This window comes from Vitis vinifera, chromosome 3, assembly GCF_030704535.1.
Source record: "Vitis vinifera cultivar Pinot Noir 40024 chromosome 3, ASM3070453v1".
Lineage (NCBI taxonomy): Eukaryota > Viridiplantae > Streptophyta > Magnoliopsida > Vitales > Vitaceae > Vitis > Vitis vinifera.
Genome location: NC_081807.1, coordinates 3,890,338 through 3,905,701, shown reverse-complemented (window position 1 = coordinate 3,905,701; position 15,364 = coordinate 3,890,338). Strand labels below are relative to the sequence as shown.

Below are 15,364 nucleotides of genomic sequence, written 5' to 3'. Positions count from 1 at the left end.
AGCATCCGTTTGCTAAGAAAACCCCCTCCTCTGGATAAGACCCAAAGTTAAGGCTTTCCCCGAAGTCGCCTCCCAAGCAAAAAAGCCACCTTAGGTGGCACACAAGAACTCCAAATGATGCTCCACGGGACAATAAAGGATCATCGGGCTCCAAAGCAGAATGAAGAGATTTGACTGAAAACTTTCTAGTCTTTAAAACTGTCCCAATCACCCTATCTTCCTCATCCCTAAACACCCTTTTTGCTTGAAGAAACAGTCAAAAGAGCCCCACATTTTCCACCTCCCAATCATTAAATGACCTAGAGAAGCGAGGAATCCATTCACCCCCATCGACTGTTGAGTTCCACAGATCCGCCACCCACGCATCCTTAGAGACAACAATGGCAAATAAGGAGGGGAAGGAAACACAAAGTGGCTCATCTCCACACCACTTATCTTCCAAAATTTCACTCTTTGACCATTACTCATTGAAAAAGAAATTTTGCCACTCAAAAGATCTCACTCTTTCTTCATGGCTTTCCAAAGGCCAATACCATGCCTATCTCTCACCTCACGAGAGCGCCACCCCCCTTCATCTTCACCATACTTCTAGCTAATAAATTGCATCCAAAGCACCCCTCTTTCATTGGAAAAACGCTAGCTTCATTTACAAAGGAGGGCTTTGTTTATCACTAAAAGACACCTCACACTCAAACCCCCCTTCCTTTTCCCTAAACAAACCATCTTCCACCTTACTATGTGAGGTTTTTGCACAAGTGCCCCACCACCCCATAGAAAATCCCTCTAAATCTAGTTTAACCTTAAACCAACCAGCCTTGGCATGCAAAAAAGAGACATGAAGTAGATCGACATACTAGAAAGGGTGCTTTGAATCAGAGTAAGTCTCCCACCTTTTGAGATGTATTGCCTTTTCTACATGGCTAACCTCTTATGAAACCTTTTCTCCCACTTTTTTGCACAAAATTTCCTACTCTTGGAAGACACCTGGCCCATAAGACCCAAGTTTCAAGGCCTAGGATGCAAAGAACTCAATGGTCATGTATTGGCTCATCAACTCAATGGAGCCAAATTTCAATCAAGGTTATATATTTTTTTCTACAACTAAAGAGATATGGGAAATAGTGGCACCTACCTACTTTGATTAGCATAATAACTCTCAGTGATATGATCTAAGAAATAAAGTCCATGAGACTAAACAAGGAGGAAGATTTTCAGCCTCTTTATTCCTTCTAGTGTACACCTGCAATTGTAGTTGACTGGGAATAGGCACACTCTCCCTCTTTCAATTGACATTGACATTCTTCTCAAGCAAACTCTCCCTCTTTTGACTCTAGTAGCAGAGATATAGGGTTCACCAACAAAAGATATAAACGGTACCCTTTCCCATTTTTTTAAAGCTCTAAGGCTCTGAGATAAGGGGACCCTCTCTCACGATATTTATTTATGTTTAGTAATGGAGGCACTAAATCATCTTTTGGAGAAGATTATTTGTCAAGCTTTAGGGTGAAGACAAAGGGCGACAAGGCGGTAAAGGTGCCCCATCTATTGTTTGCAAATGATCCATTGGTCTTTTGTGAGGATTCTCAAAATCAAACAATCCATTTAAGTTGGTTGCCTATGCAGTTTGAAGAAACATCTTAAATGAAAAATAAACCTAGAAAAATGTGAATTGCTCCAATTGGGGCAATAGCCAATGTGGAAGATTTTGTGTCTTGGTGATGGAGTTGAATCGTAGTATGGAAGAGCTTCCATTTGCTTAGATTTGTCCTTGGGCACTCTTGTTAGATCGATATCGATATGCGATGAGGTGGCTAAGAGGTTTTTTTCTTTTTTTAATAAATAAGTGTATTAAAAAAGTGCATGAAAGTACATGGGTCATATATGATGAGCACCAACAAAAGAAGTAGAAAAGATAGGACTCGAAAATACACCCTCCCTTTACAAAGACCGAACCAGTCTATGAAGTCTACCAAAGGCATATAGCCTCCCCCTACTATGTAAATGTTAACCCACAAAGAGAAATTTTCAAAATATCTTCAAATTCTTTCCTTCCAAATAGTCCAAAAAATACACAAAGGGAGAGACACATAGATTCAAGGGACATTATCCTATCTACCTATTGACTACATGTCCTTATTTGTAATCCTTAGAAAGATCAAGCATTAGTGAGATGGTCAACTATTTGCATGGATAGAAGTAAAAAAGGGCGGGGGGGTGGTTGGGTAACCATGCATTAGAAACCTTTCATCTCTTAATCAAGCTCTCCTTGAAAAGTAGGGTTCGCGATTTGCTTCTAAAGGGGAAGTTTTATAGAAACAGGTCAAAGAGGGGAAGTATGAGAAAGAATAAGGGGGTTAGCATTCTGGTAAATTGAGAGATGTGTATGGGTAGTATGAAAAGCTATCAGGAAGTGATGTAACCTCTTTAGTATGAAGGCTTCCTTTGAAGTGAGTAATAGAAGGAAGGGGAAATTTTGGAAGAATAATGGTGCAAGATGCCTTGTGTGTGTCCTTTCCCTCCTTGTATGCTTTTAGCTTGATCCGAAGAAGCTTATGTGGAGGACTTATGGCATGAGACAGGCGTAAGGGGCTACTAGAGTCCGTACTTTTTTTTTTGAATGTGCAATTTTTTTGTCTCGATCGGGACTTAAACCTAAAACCTCCCACAAACCCTTCCCATCCCTTTACCACTTGAGTCAGGCCTCAAGGGGCATTGGAATCCATACTTCCCTAGACACTTAAATGATTGGAGCTTCAGACCGTTTTCTCAAGATTGCAAGATAAGTTGATGAAGAGAGAAGAAAACGATAGGGTGGTTAGGAAGGATTCCAAGAACAAAGTTTTTTATATCAAATACCTCTATTCTATTTTGGAACCATGGAGGTCATTTTGCTTTCCAAGCCATTTTTGCTTAGGAAGGCAATTAAGGAACATCGGATCAACTCTAGAGAAGAAGATAACTATTGGCGAATAGATGTTTTCTTTGTAAAATTGAAAGAGAATCAATTGATCACATTCTCTTTCATTGCAACAAATCAAGGGTTTTAAGGCAGCTGTTGTTCTCCTTATTTGGTGTGGTTTGAATGCTCCCTTCCACTATTAGAGAAACCCTTTTAAGCTGGCATGCCTCCTTTGTAGGGAGGAAACAAAAAAAGATATTGGAGAACCATTTCTCTATGCATTTTTTGGACAACTTAAAAAGAAAGAAATCAAAGAACGTTTGAAAACAAGGTGTAGTCTGATCTGAAGCTAAAATGTTTGATCCTAGGTAATCTTTTAGCTTGGGTTATGATTTACATAAAAGAAGGTTTAATGCCTTTGATCTTGTAGATTGGTTGGCATCATGTTGAGAGAGAGTTGTTTTTTGCATTCTCTCTTTTGTGGCATTGCCATTTGATGCCTGTTGTATACAACTTGCGTGCTGTGGTGTACTATTTTCTTTTTCAATTTTTATAAAACTTTTATTGCCTATCAAAAAAAAGATCAAGAAGAGATTGTGCAATCACTACCATTTACCATCTTATATAGTAATGTCAAGAAAATAATAACAGCAAAATATATGACAGGAACCAAAATTTCTAGATCCCATCCAAGAAATCTATATGGTCATATGTAGATTCCAAACACTTCATCACACAGTTTTTTTTTTTTTTTGATAAATAAACATGAAGTATATTATCAAAAGGCAAACAACCACAAAGCATACAGGATGTATACAAGGTAGCCTAAACCTCTAAGAGCAAGAATTGAAACAAAAAACCTCACCAGCCCTTAAGTGGATGCCAACCACTCCAAAAAACCTATAAGTGAAGAGGACTACTCTCCAATATACAATCTAGCTCAACTCCACAAGCTACATACAAAAGAATTTTTGAGTTTCTATACTGCTAAAGAACCCCCCCTAAAAGCTAATTTATTCCTTTCCTTCCAAACCATCCAAAAAATACACAACGGAATGGATTTCCAAATCTTTTTCCTTTTCTTTTGCTCATAAAAGAGCCCCTCCAGCTAATTAACACCTCTTTTACTGTTTATGGGAAAACTCACTAAAAGCCAAACAAGACAAAGACAATCTCCCAAAGAACTCTAACCACTCTACACTGTAAAAGTATATGATTTACAGTTTCTTCTTCACAACTACACAAATAGCAACGATTTGGGAGTTGCCACCCTCTTTTTTGGAGTCTATCTAGGGTAAGAACCTTCCCCCACATAGCCTCCCAAGCAAAAAAAGCAACTTTGGTTGGGACTCTAACCACCCAAATGCAATTCTTCGGGAAAGAAATGTCATTAGGTGTAATCAGCAATCTGTACGCTTCCTTAACACCAAACTTTCCATTTCTCCCACCCTTCCAAGTAACTGAATCCTCCTCCAAAGTTAGGATGTAGCCCCTCAAAACAGTTAACAAGTCTCCTACCAAATCCAACTCCCAATCATTAAATGCTCTAATGAATCTTAGATTCCATCCTCCCTGTCCAAAATTCGGATCCCAAACTTCATCCACTGTTGCATTCCTATGGACAGCCAAAGCATATAATTGGGGAAAACTTTGGGACAACGCTGCAAGGCCACACCAATGATCAGTCCAGAATCTAATTTTAGTATCATTACCAACTGTGAACTCTATATTTTCCCAACACCATTTTGTTTCCTTCAAAATCTCCTTCCAAACCCCCACTCCAAACGGGTCCCATTAGCCTCATTTGTCCTCCAACCAAGGCCCTCTTGCCCATACTTCACCGAAACCACCTTCTTCCAAAGGTTTTCCTTTTCAAAGGTAAACCTCCATATCCATCTACCAAGCAATGCCTTATTCAAAAGTGCTAGCTTCCTTATGCCCAGCCCACCCTTCTCCTTATCCGCACACACCACCTCCCATTTAACTAAGTGGGCTTTCCTCTCCAAGTTTCCCCCTCCCCATAGAAAATCTCTTTGTAATTTTTCTAGTCTTCTTGCTACTACCTTGGGCATTCGAAATAGAGACATCTGGTAGATGGGCATACTGGCCATCGTGCTCTTTATGAGAGTAATTCTTCAACCTTTGGAAATAGAAACACTTCATCACACAGTTGTGACCAAAAATCACTCTTGGAAGTTTTTAGATTTTCAAAACTTTTTTGGCACAAGACTTGGACCATGTCACTGTGAATGTCCACATGTCAAACCAAAGTTGACCCATGGAGGCAAACAAAACACAAGCAGCTACCCAGGTTTCAAATCCCTCCAAAAACTGTGGTCAAGTGTTAGCCTGCTAATGCAGGGTGATGTTTTTTCAATGCTGCCTCACATTCACCTATGAAGCATTTCAAAATTAACATGCACAAATTTATGAAGCTATGTAATCTCAAAGACAATAGTTTCAGATCTGCAATAAAATTCCAACATGCTTACTCCAGAGCTACGGTTCCTACAGGGGAACACAAAATTCATGGAAAATAGCAGAAACATTTAGAACAAGTCTGGAGCTTTAAATGAAAAAAATTTTGTTCATGAAACAAGCATAGAACGATATTAGGCAAGCATAATTACAGATCGACTTACAAGGGGTGGGGTCCCCTGAGCAATTCGTTGAACTGCAGCAGACCACTGAGTATTCCACATGTATGGTCCACCCACAGCCTGAAGAGCAAGTGCACCCATGCTACCCACACTATTCAGAGTTGTTGAAACTGACTTTATCTGAGGCTGATTTTTCTGTATGGGAGGGGCTAACCCGAAAAGTGCAACATAGAACCACAAGTTCCTAAATAATTTTAGAATTGAAGGTTCCACATCTAAAGTAGGATCAAAATCAGAACATATTTCAGCAACAGCAGGAAGTAAAGGTCCCAGAAAATCTGCTCCGCTCCTGCAGAAGTTGGGGTATCAGTTGAGAGCAGTGAACACACAGTGATTAGAAAACTAACATATGCAATGATGCCTAAAGAAGGGTGCAGGAATCTCTGAAAGGCATTATAACAAGGAATTGCAGTGAAATTATATATTGGGAAACAGAGTACACCTTCCACTTTTGGATTCTGCAGCCAACCCTACATCTGAGCACAAAGACAGCAAACGGTGTCGATAATCTGACCGCAATTTAGCATTCGCAAGCTTGCTAGCAATCAGAAGAAACCCTGCAGGAAGAGTCTAGAATGTGATTGAACCAGTGAGTGTCCATTCATTAGGATAAATTGTCAAGCAACTAAATAGTAACTCATTATTCACACTGTAAATGTTATTACATACCTCAACACGTTCTGTAGTGGCTTCTGGAGCTAACGTTTTGCTTTCTGCAGATCCTACACTAGAAAGTTTACTCAAATAACTTCTCGTCATCAGAACAACTGTCTCACGGTAGGACTTTTCAAAACCTAAACTAGCCATGCGAGACGCAGCATCAAGAATCTGCAGTAGTTCAACAAGAATAGGTTGACAAACCATCCCACTGAATCAGTAAGAGAAAGAGGATCCAGTTGATTCCTCTAACAAAATAACAGATACAAGAAGTGAAAAATGATTAAGAAAAATCAAAAGACAAGGTTTCATACTCGGAGTCGTAATGAGCTAGGAGTTGAAGCATCACCCTCTTCCAAGCTTTCAATAAATAGCGGCAATATCATGTCTACCACTTCAGACTTGTTAATGGAAACATTCAAATCAGCCAGCAAGCGTATAACATTAAGCTGCACAACAGGAGTTGCCTGTTTTTCTTTCCCATCCTGAAATTGATATGGCCATAAGTGCACAATCATATACAAGCATAAATAGAAGAGAAGGGAGTGGGCAGAGAGGAGAAAAGAAAAGGGTAGAAATTCCAAAGTTTAAAGCGCATAAAGGAAAAGTAGAAATATGGACCTAAGATAAAATTTAGACGAACAGAAATTTAAGCATTCACAAATTCTTTACAAATCTTTTTTTTAAAATAATAGTTATATAAGATAGATTAATTAGGGGAATAAAAAAAAGCATGGCATAAATTCCATACATAGTAGAGAGGAGATTTCTAGAAAAATATTTGTGTAGGTATAAAACACTCTATGATCTTCAACTGCTAAGCGTTTGAATGTCAACCAAAATAACTAGAAGTGTTCTTCAATAAAGTTCAGGCAGATATAATACAGTCACAATTTAATCACAAAAACATCCAACTAAGTGCAAATAATTGGTATTTTTTTTATCAATCTGAAGCTTTAAAAGGTTACTGCATGGTCAAACTTCTATAAAGTTCCAAGATTAGCTCACTCTTTGAGAGAAACCGCAGTTTTGGCCAACTCAATTTGTAAAAACTTAATACATGATAGTTTAAATCTATACCCTCTTTATGTACCTATTAAATAAAAACAGATACATGATGGTTTAAATCTAAATTTCACAAATTCATTACACTTCCATAGATACACAGTTCAACAATGTTGTTGATAAGTCATTGCAATAGCCCAAAGAGTGTGTGTGTGCGCACACGCATGTGCATGGTGGCGGATGGAGAGGGTGGGTTGCTGGGTGGGGTTGGTGTTCACCATGACTTATCCTACCAATGGAAGACAGTTCAGAAGATGACATCAACCATACCCATGATGAGCAGAAAAAGAATACCAACACTCACCAAAGCTGTGAGATCAACATAAGGACGTTAGCAGAAAGGACAAGCAGTAACTAGGAAGGCCATTTTTTAACAATGGTAAGATAGAAATTCTATAGTAAAAATAGTTCCTTTTAAAGCAAAGACTTCATGACAATGACAATAGAAAATTCACATGGCTACATAGTCCAAGTGACTAAGAGACCAAGGGCCATCTTGAAGTTCATCGGAAGAACTTTGGAGCTTCCAGGCTTTCAAATGATCACAATGGTTCTAACATGAAGAAATGATTGAGCAACATTCATAAGCTGCCAAGTATGACATAATTTGATTTTAAAATAAATAAATAAATAAATACATACATATATACATACCAACACACACACACACACACACACACATATATATATATATATATATAAATTAAGAAAAGAAAAAAGAAAAAAAGAAGGCATGTATGGTTGGAGCAACTTGGAATTAATCAGAATTTCTTTTTCCAATAGCTCTTATGAGCTAGAAGGCTGGAAGTTTCCTTGAAGGAAGTTGAGGAAATTCAACCAGTAAAAACTTCAACAAGGCTTTCTAGCTTCAAAGCTCAAATTGAAGGGTGTTTCTCATGTCAAACAATTCAATCACATCCACTCAGGCTCAAACCAACATCACAGATGGAATCATGGTATCAAACAGAAACATTTAATGTATCATGGTCAAAAATATGCATAGAGCTCCTCTTTCATACAAGAAACAACAATGTCATTGCATCTAATCAAAAAGTAAAAGGAGGATGAACTACTGTTCACAGCTCCTCGAAATCCTTAATTCTATTCATGCCCCTTACAGAATCAGGGCCATTCTATGTTGCACAGATGGCAATCTTTTCCTTTAAATTATTGGAAACTAAGGTTTGAAAAAGAAAAGCTTCCAAACAAGAAGAAAATACTGCTGATACGACAGAATGGATTCTAAAGCCAAGAGGTTGTAGATGAACCTTATATACAAAGTAATAATAAGAATCACTCAAAGTCTCAAACAATACCAAGATGTACTATCTAGTACAACTTGGTATAATCCAACAAATTTTGATGTGCAGCTCCCTTATGCATTTTCTGGACAGTTTGGAAGGAAAAGAATAGAAAATCGTTTGAAAACAAAGAGCAATACAACCAAAGGCTGAAATACACTTTTGTTTGTAATCTTTGGTGTTGAACTAAGATGTTTATAAATGATGGTCCTTTGTCATTAATGCCTACATTCGTAGATTATTGTCCTATGGCCTCAAATCTAACATGTTTGTCATGTGTCTACCCAAAAGATGTTTTTGAATAAATGAAAAATAAACATACAACCTGAACAAAATTCCATTGATCTAGAATATGTTGAAGTGATGCAGAGAGCAGATGCAAATCCCATAATTGACTATACACTAAAAAGTTAAAGAGAAAAACCATCTTTCAAATTTTTAATTTTTTACAATTTTTTTTTTTTCTTCGCTACATGGAATCAGTCCAAAAAACTTGCACATTCCCACACCAAGCCCTTACCATATGTTCAATTCCAGATAATAAAAAGGAAAGACCCATAAAAAACAAAGATTTACCCAATTTTACCATTCCTTACAAAAATGTCTAATACCTCCTTCATTTACAACCTTCTAAGGCAATAAGCTCAAAAGAAAACCAAAAAACTAAAAGAATACTCAATACTGAAACTAAAGAAAAGAGGAGACACCAAAAGCAGTACCCTCAGAGTATACAAAAGAAGTCAAACGGCTCAAACCATAGGGGGAGGGATAGAAACAAAAACATCACATGCCCTTACTTAGAGCCTAACCAATCAATGAAGCTTACAAGCGAAGAAGGGCTCAAATCTATAGACACCATAACCCAAGACCAAAGGTTACATGTTTCAATCTTTGGAGCGAAAGCTCCTCATTACCAAATGCTAACATATTCCTTTCCTTCCATACTGTCCAAAATAAACATAAAGGGATCATTTGCCAAGCCTTTTTACAAGTTAGGCAATTCATTATATAATAAAAATATTTAAATCAGAATGAAAATCATCCAAATATATGCAAAACAGATTCAATTTTTCAAAACAACAAAATTATACAATTAAAAAAAACAAGAATTAAAAGAACACCGCTGCCAAAAACTAAATAATTTTTACTCAATAAAGAATTAAAAAGAAAAAGAAAATCACCAAAATACACTGTGCAATCATCTTTCTTTTGAAGAATTATTTAAAAAAAAAAAAAAACAAATATCTTCTTTTTTATATAGTTAATAAAAGATGTATAGATATAGCAAAAAATAAGACACCAAAGTATATAGGACGTATGCAATGGGCACAAAAGCAATATTAAAATTTGGTTAAAATGATTCACAAGGTTCTTGAAGATGTTTACTTTTTTCTAAAGTAAATATCTTCAAGAACCTAATGAATCATTTGAACCAAATTTTAATTGAATTTTTTTTTTTAAATCATTTGTTCAATCATTTTGCTTTTGCCAAAAAAATAAAAATCACAAAATTGTAATTAAGCAACTTGAAGGGTAAAATAGGAACCAGGGAAGAGTTCAAAGTTGCATTGAAAAAATTCACCAGAAACTGAACTTTTTTTTTTTATGAATAAGGAGCAGTATATTAAAAAAGGAGAAGGCACATCAAGGAAGCGCCCCAAAGTATACAGGTTGCAAAAGAGCTTTAAAAACCCCTTAAACAAAGCCTAACCAATCTACAAAATCCACAGAGGAAGGAGGGTCAGAGTCAGAAAATCCCTTAGCCCACACCTGAAGATTACAAAGGAAAAAAGATTTACACCCTTGAACCGAATGCCCCTCATTTTCAAAAGCCCTATTGTTTCTTTCCTTCCAAACTATCCAAAAAAGACACAAGAGAGCTGAAAGCCACACTTTCTTCCTCTTCTTCCGCACACAAGACCCAAGCCACCCCATTAACGCCTCTCTAATTGAATATGGGAGCACCCACAACACCCCAAAAAGGAAAAAAAGTAAGTTTCATAAACTTCTTGCCAACTCACAATGCAGGAGAATGTGATCAATAGGCTCTTCCTCTAAAGGCACAAATAACATTTATTAGCAAAGAGAACCCTCTCCTCTGAAAACTATCCAAGGTTAAGACCTTTTTCCACGTAGCCTCCCAAGCAAAAAAAACTCACCCTCGACGGCATCAAAGAGTTCCAAATTACTCTTGCAGGAAAATCCCCTAGTCTTTCCGGTTCCAAAGCCTCATAAAGAGACTTGACAAAAAATCTTCCGTCCTTCGCCTTTGTCCAAACTACTTGATCTTCCACATCACTATAAACCCTCATCCCTTGCAACCTTAAGAGAAAACGCTCCACATCGAACACTTCCCAATTGTCAAGCCACCTAGAGAACCTAGGAGGAGCCCACACTCCCCCTCCAGAATGGCTCCACACATCCTCCACCCAAGCCTCCTTAGCCAAGGAAATAGCAAATAAGGAGGGAAAAGAAATACACAAAGGATCGTCTCCACACCAAAAACTGAACTTACTGGTCCTGTAAAAACTTGTTAGAAATTGTCCTTTATGGAGAAGAGTAGGACTAATCTGTACTTTGTGAATTCAAACCTATATTTACTAATGCAGTGACTAAGAAATTATCTTCATTTTTTTTTTTTTGGATAAGTAACTGAGGAATTATCTTCATGAATTTCAAAAAAAAAAAAATTTAACGCCAAAATTTAATTGAATTAACTAGTAAATAAAGCAAGATTTCCGATAGATGCCATATTAACAAATCCACCATCCTCAACACAACGTCTAGATGAATCAGTGTTGCATATCACATGGTTTTCAGGCAGTTTTGTTAAATTCATGCATAGAGAAATTTCTATTCTTCTTCTTCTCCTTGCCACTATTGTTTTTAACAAGTAAATAAAGCGAGATTTCCAATAGATGTCATAACAACAAATCCAGCATCCCTGATTATATATCTAAATGAATATCACCGCCGCATATCACAAGGCTTTCAGGAAGTTTGGGGTAATTTCCTTTCCCGCTGCCCCCTTCATTCTATCAAATATATATATATATAATCTTTCCTCTCTACATTTGTGCCTGTCTTTTTTCCTTTTCTTTGAAAAGGATAATTGGTAGCAGAAAAAAGGGTGACTGAAAAGCACCTAACAAAAAAGAGGACACACCCTACATACACAGGTACCTTTGCCATCATTTCATTACTTCTATAAGCAAAAAGGCTTTAAATACATCTCCTAATGTATTTAAATACCCTAAGTTGCTCTTGGTCACAAATCAATAACAGTCAACTAATAGTATTTCATTTTCTTTTCCTTTCCTTTGGGATTTCCCTGTACGTCTCCTGATGCTAGGGTTTGGCTCCATTGACTCTTTCAAGTGTACATTAACTTATAGAAAGAGAAAAGGAAACAAAAGTGAATCTTATATGCTACTGATTCCTGCTAAATTCGTATGGTAAACATTAATACACCTTCTAGATTAACTACGCCATAGATGATTTTTCCTGGTGAAAAATATTTTAATATTTCTAAAGAAACAAATAAATTACTATAAACCTCCATCAGCTGGTGGACCAATTGTCTGTTTCCAAAAATCCAATCCCATTAAACTAAGACTCAAATGAAGTTGAAATGCCGTTTTGTTTGCACTCCATGGAGAGAGAATTGAGAGAATTTATCTTTAAGTTCCTTCCCCAGCCAAAAAAGTATGGTGTTCAAGTACCCCCACAAAAGTGAGTTATTTTGCATGGGAGACAGCTAGGAGGAAGATATTGGTGTTGGATCAATTGAGCAAAAGGCAAAGCCCTCTACCTAGTGGGTTTGCTAGTGAAGAAGCAACAACAAATTAGTCAACCATATCCTTTGTCGTTGTGGCATGCTGGAGAGCTCATCGCAGCTAGTATTTGCATTTTTTGTAGTCTCATAGGTGCTGCCAAGGTCAGTAAGAACGGTTTTATTAGAATGGCAGCAGAGTTTTGTGGGGACGAAAATAAGTAAAGTATGAAGAAGGATCTCATTGGGTTTGTTTTAGCCTCTCTAAAAATAGCGGAACCATTAGCCTTATGATGGAATGGGATGGAGAATTTTATTCAATGTTTAAAGACGCTTCTATTTAATGCATTTTTTCTTTGGTCTGGAGGTTGTTTAGGTGTAGACTGCTCCTCATTGTTTAATTCCATTTCTTGACAGTGTCTCATTACACTTTCCTTTTTTCTTTCTAGCCTATAGAACTCTTTATCTACTCCTTGTATACAAGAGGAGCAAAAGCCCTTCCCTCTTTTCTTGGTTGGCAATATATTCTCTCTGTTTGCCTATCAAAAAACATGATAATAATAATAATCTTTAACCAAACACCACCTCCTAAAGATAAGAGACGATTTTCAAGTATATGTAATTGAATACATTTTGAGTAACAGAAGGCATCAAACAAGAACTTAAAAACAGCCATTGGAATAAAAAGGTAGACCCAAACCAACTTAGCAGAATAATCAGTGATGTGCAACAGGCAAATGTGTGTGCACACACAAACACAGATCTATACTGTGTTTACAAGCATCACATGTATGGGTTTGTCATTCAATGACCAACAGTACAAAACTAACCTGTTCCTCATAATCGTTCCGTTCACGAATACTTGAAGCTAATCCCAAGATGAAAGTGTCCACAGGAGCCCTGTCTTTGATCCAACCAAATTCGATTATCTCACAACTTGTCTTCATGACAATCTCAAACATGGCTCCCTGACTATTACCCCAAGTATCAGCCTGTAGCCAAAAATAAAATAAAATAAAATAGATAGTTCATCGAATTTTTGGGACAGCATAGAGATGTGAATCAGGAACCACCCAGAAGATGCACCTGTGCACATGCAGTCAGCACAAGAGATTTGAGACGAATAAGCAAAACCCTTAACAGCTGGCCTCCACGAGTTAAAGCAATTTGCAAAATTCCAGCTAGCAAAGAGCTGAATAGCTCTTCACAAATTCTCAACTTTCTCCACACTGATAGTAAACATGCTTCAGAAGCATCTACCAGCAATGCAAGAGTTTCAAGCAGCAATCTCTTAGAGGATTTTCCTTCAGAATCAAGGGATGAAAGACTCTTAATTTTCAACCTTGCTGCAGCCTGGAATACAGATAACTTTGTGTTTATTCGGGTTTTTAGTAGCGGTCCCTGTTCTGTCCAATCCCGCTTCCTTAACTGCCCACAAAACCAACAATAAGTCCAGCTCTTTCTTTTCTTCCCTTTATTAAGAAGCAAAAATTTCCATTTCCATACTTTCAACAATTACAATGACCCTTTGCTTGGATGCCCAAAAATGAACAAGAGAAAATAAAAGGAAGTTTCCCCTTATGGTTCTTTCCATTTTTCTTTCTAAAAACTACAGATTAACTAAACCAAATATGAATTTTTTGTTTTCACGTGTCTCAAGTGTCTCAAATAATGAAATATCTTAAAATAATTATCAAAATTTCTTTCCCTTTCCTACATTTCCTTAGCAACCAAAAAGAAATTATAATATGCGACTAGACGTACCTTCAGAAAAGCTGACAAGGATTGAAGCTGTTTCTTTGCAATTAACCTAACCTGCTCTACAAGCTTAGGATCAATATGAACTTTATCCAATATGTGCCCTATCAATTCGAATGCAATCTCTTGCTTCTCCAAGCTCTCCACTGACTCTTCCTCGAACGACGAAACTTGTTGCCTCAACATGGCCGCACCACCCCCTCCATCACCAAACGCATAACTCACCCCAAATTGTTCGATGCTGCTTTTCAACGCAACACTTCCCCCATTTATCACCACGGACCCCTTGGAGGACGCGCTTGCAGCACTAGAAGAACCTGATAGACGGCTAACTTCATTGGCCGGACTCATTGAACTATCATTCGGCTGATAATGGTTGACACTAATCGGCGAGCTCTGGGCAGACGACGTCGACGTCTCGGATGCTGCCGCTCCTGCCTCCCTCGGCGACATGGGAGCGGATACCGGGACGGAGACCACAAACTGATCCAATAGAGACGTTACCAATCTCTCGGCATCCGAAGGCAAAATTGGCGGGAAATTCTGCGATAAAGCCATCAAAAACACCCTCGAGATCCCCGAACCTTCACCATCATGATTCAGCGCCGTGATCAAAACTTCTCCGGCGAATCCGGCCACCTCCGTAGCGAAATCCGGCGACAATTCAGTCGCCTTCGCCACGTACCCCAAAAAATCAACATAAAACGCCGAAATCGCATCCTGTCCGTACGATTGAGGCCAGAATGACTGATTAAACGAAGAGGGCACCGATCGGAGAAACTCGAGAACCATAGATTGCGGCCGCTGATGGTGATCCGTCTGATTAGGGCATCGCGCGAGGAATCTGGCGATGGCTAGCACCGCATTGAGGTGAGAGCGCGAAACCCTAGGAGATCCGCCCAGAAGAGACTCCGGTGGGGGGCATCTGCTGCAAATCCATGCGAGTTTCTCCGAGAATTGCTCTGGATTCTCCGCGATCAGGTCGCATAGCTCCGTGAGAGCCTCCATAGATGAGTTCCACAAAGGGAACGTCCAGACAAAGAAGGACACAATGGAGAAATTCTAGGGTTTTCTTACGGAGGCGATGAGTCCCCGATTCTCATTCGGTCCCGTAACGTCGTTGTTCTTCTCTCTGCTGTGCCATCTCTGAGGAAGAACAAAAAAAAAAAAAAAAAAAAGCCTGTTTTTGGTGTTTGGTTTCGGGCATAGCACACACCTCGCGGCTCTCGGATTCTTATGTTTTGTACGTTGT

At 38.2% G+C, this 15,364-nt stretch overlaps 1 protein-coding gene across 2 annotated transcripts in view; it reads right to left on the bottom strand.

Annotated features, from left to right (window-relative positions):
• The window catches only part of LOC100852729 (phosphatidylinositol 4-kinase alpha 1), a 35,046-nt gene extending 19,682 nt beyond the window's left edge, over nt 1–15,364 (bottom strand). For both annotated transcript variants that reach the window (XM_019218999.2, XM_003631584.4), the window contains exons 1-7: nt 14,119–15,364; nt 13,441–13,782; nt 13,185–13,346; nt 6,531–6,701; nt 6,229–6,387; nt 6,002–6,129; nt 5,542–5,848 (exon numbers count right to left, since the gene is read on the bottom strand). In XM_019218999.2, the coding sequence (XP_019074544.1) occupies nt 5,542–5,848; nt 6,002–6,129; nt 6,229–6,387; nt 6,531–6,701; nt 13,185–13,346; nt 13,441–13,782; nt 14,119–15,120 (2,271 nt within the window). In that variant the 5' untranslated portion in view covers nt 15,121–15,364. The remainder of the gene's footprint in view (nt 1–5,541; nt 5,849–6,001; nt 6,130–6,228; nt 6,388–6,530; nt 6,702–13,184; nt 13,347–13,440; nt 13,783–14,118) is intronic.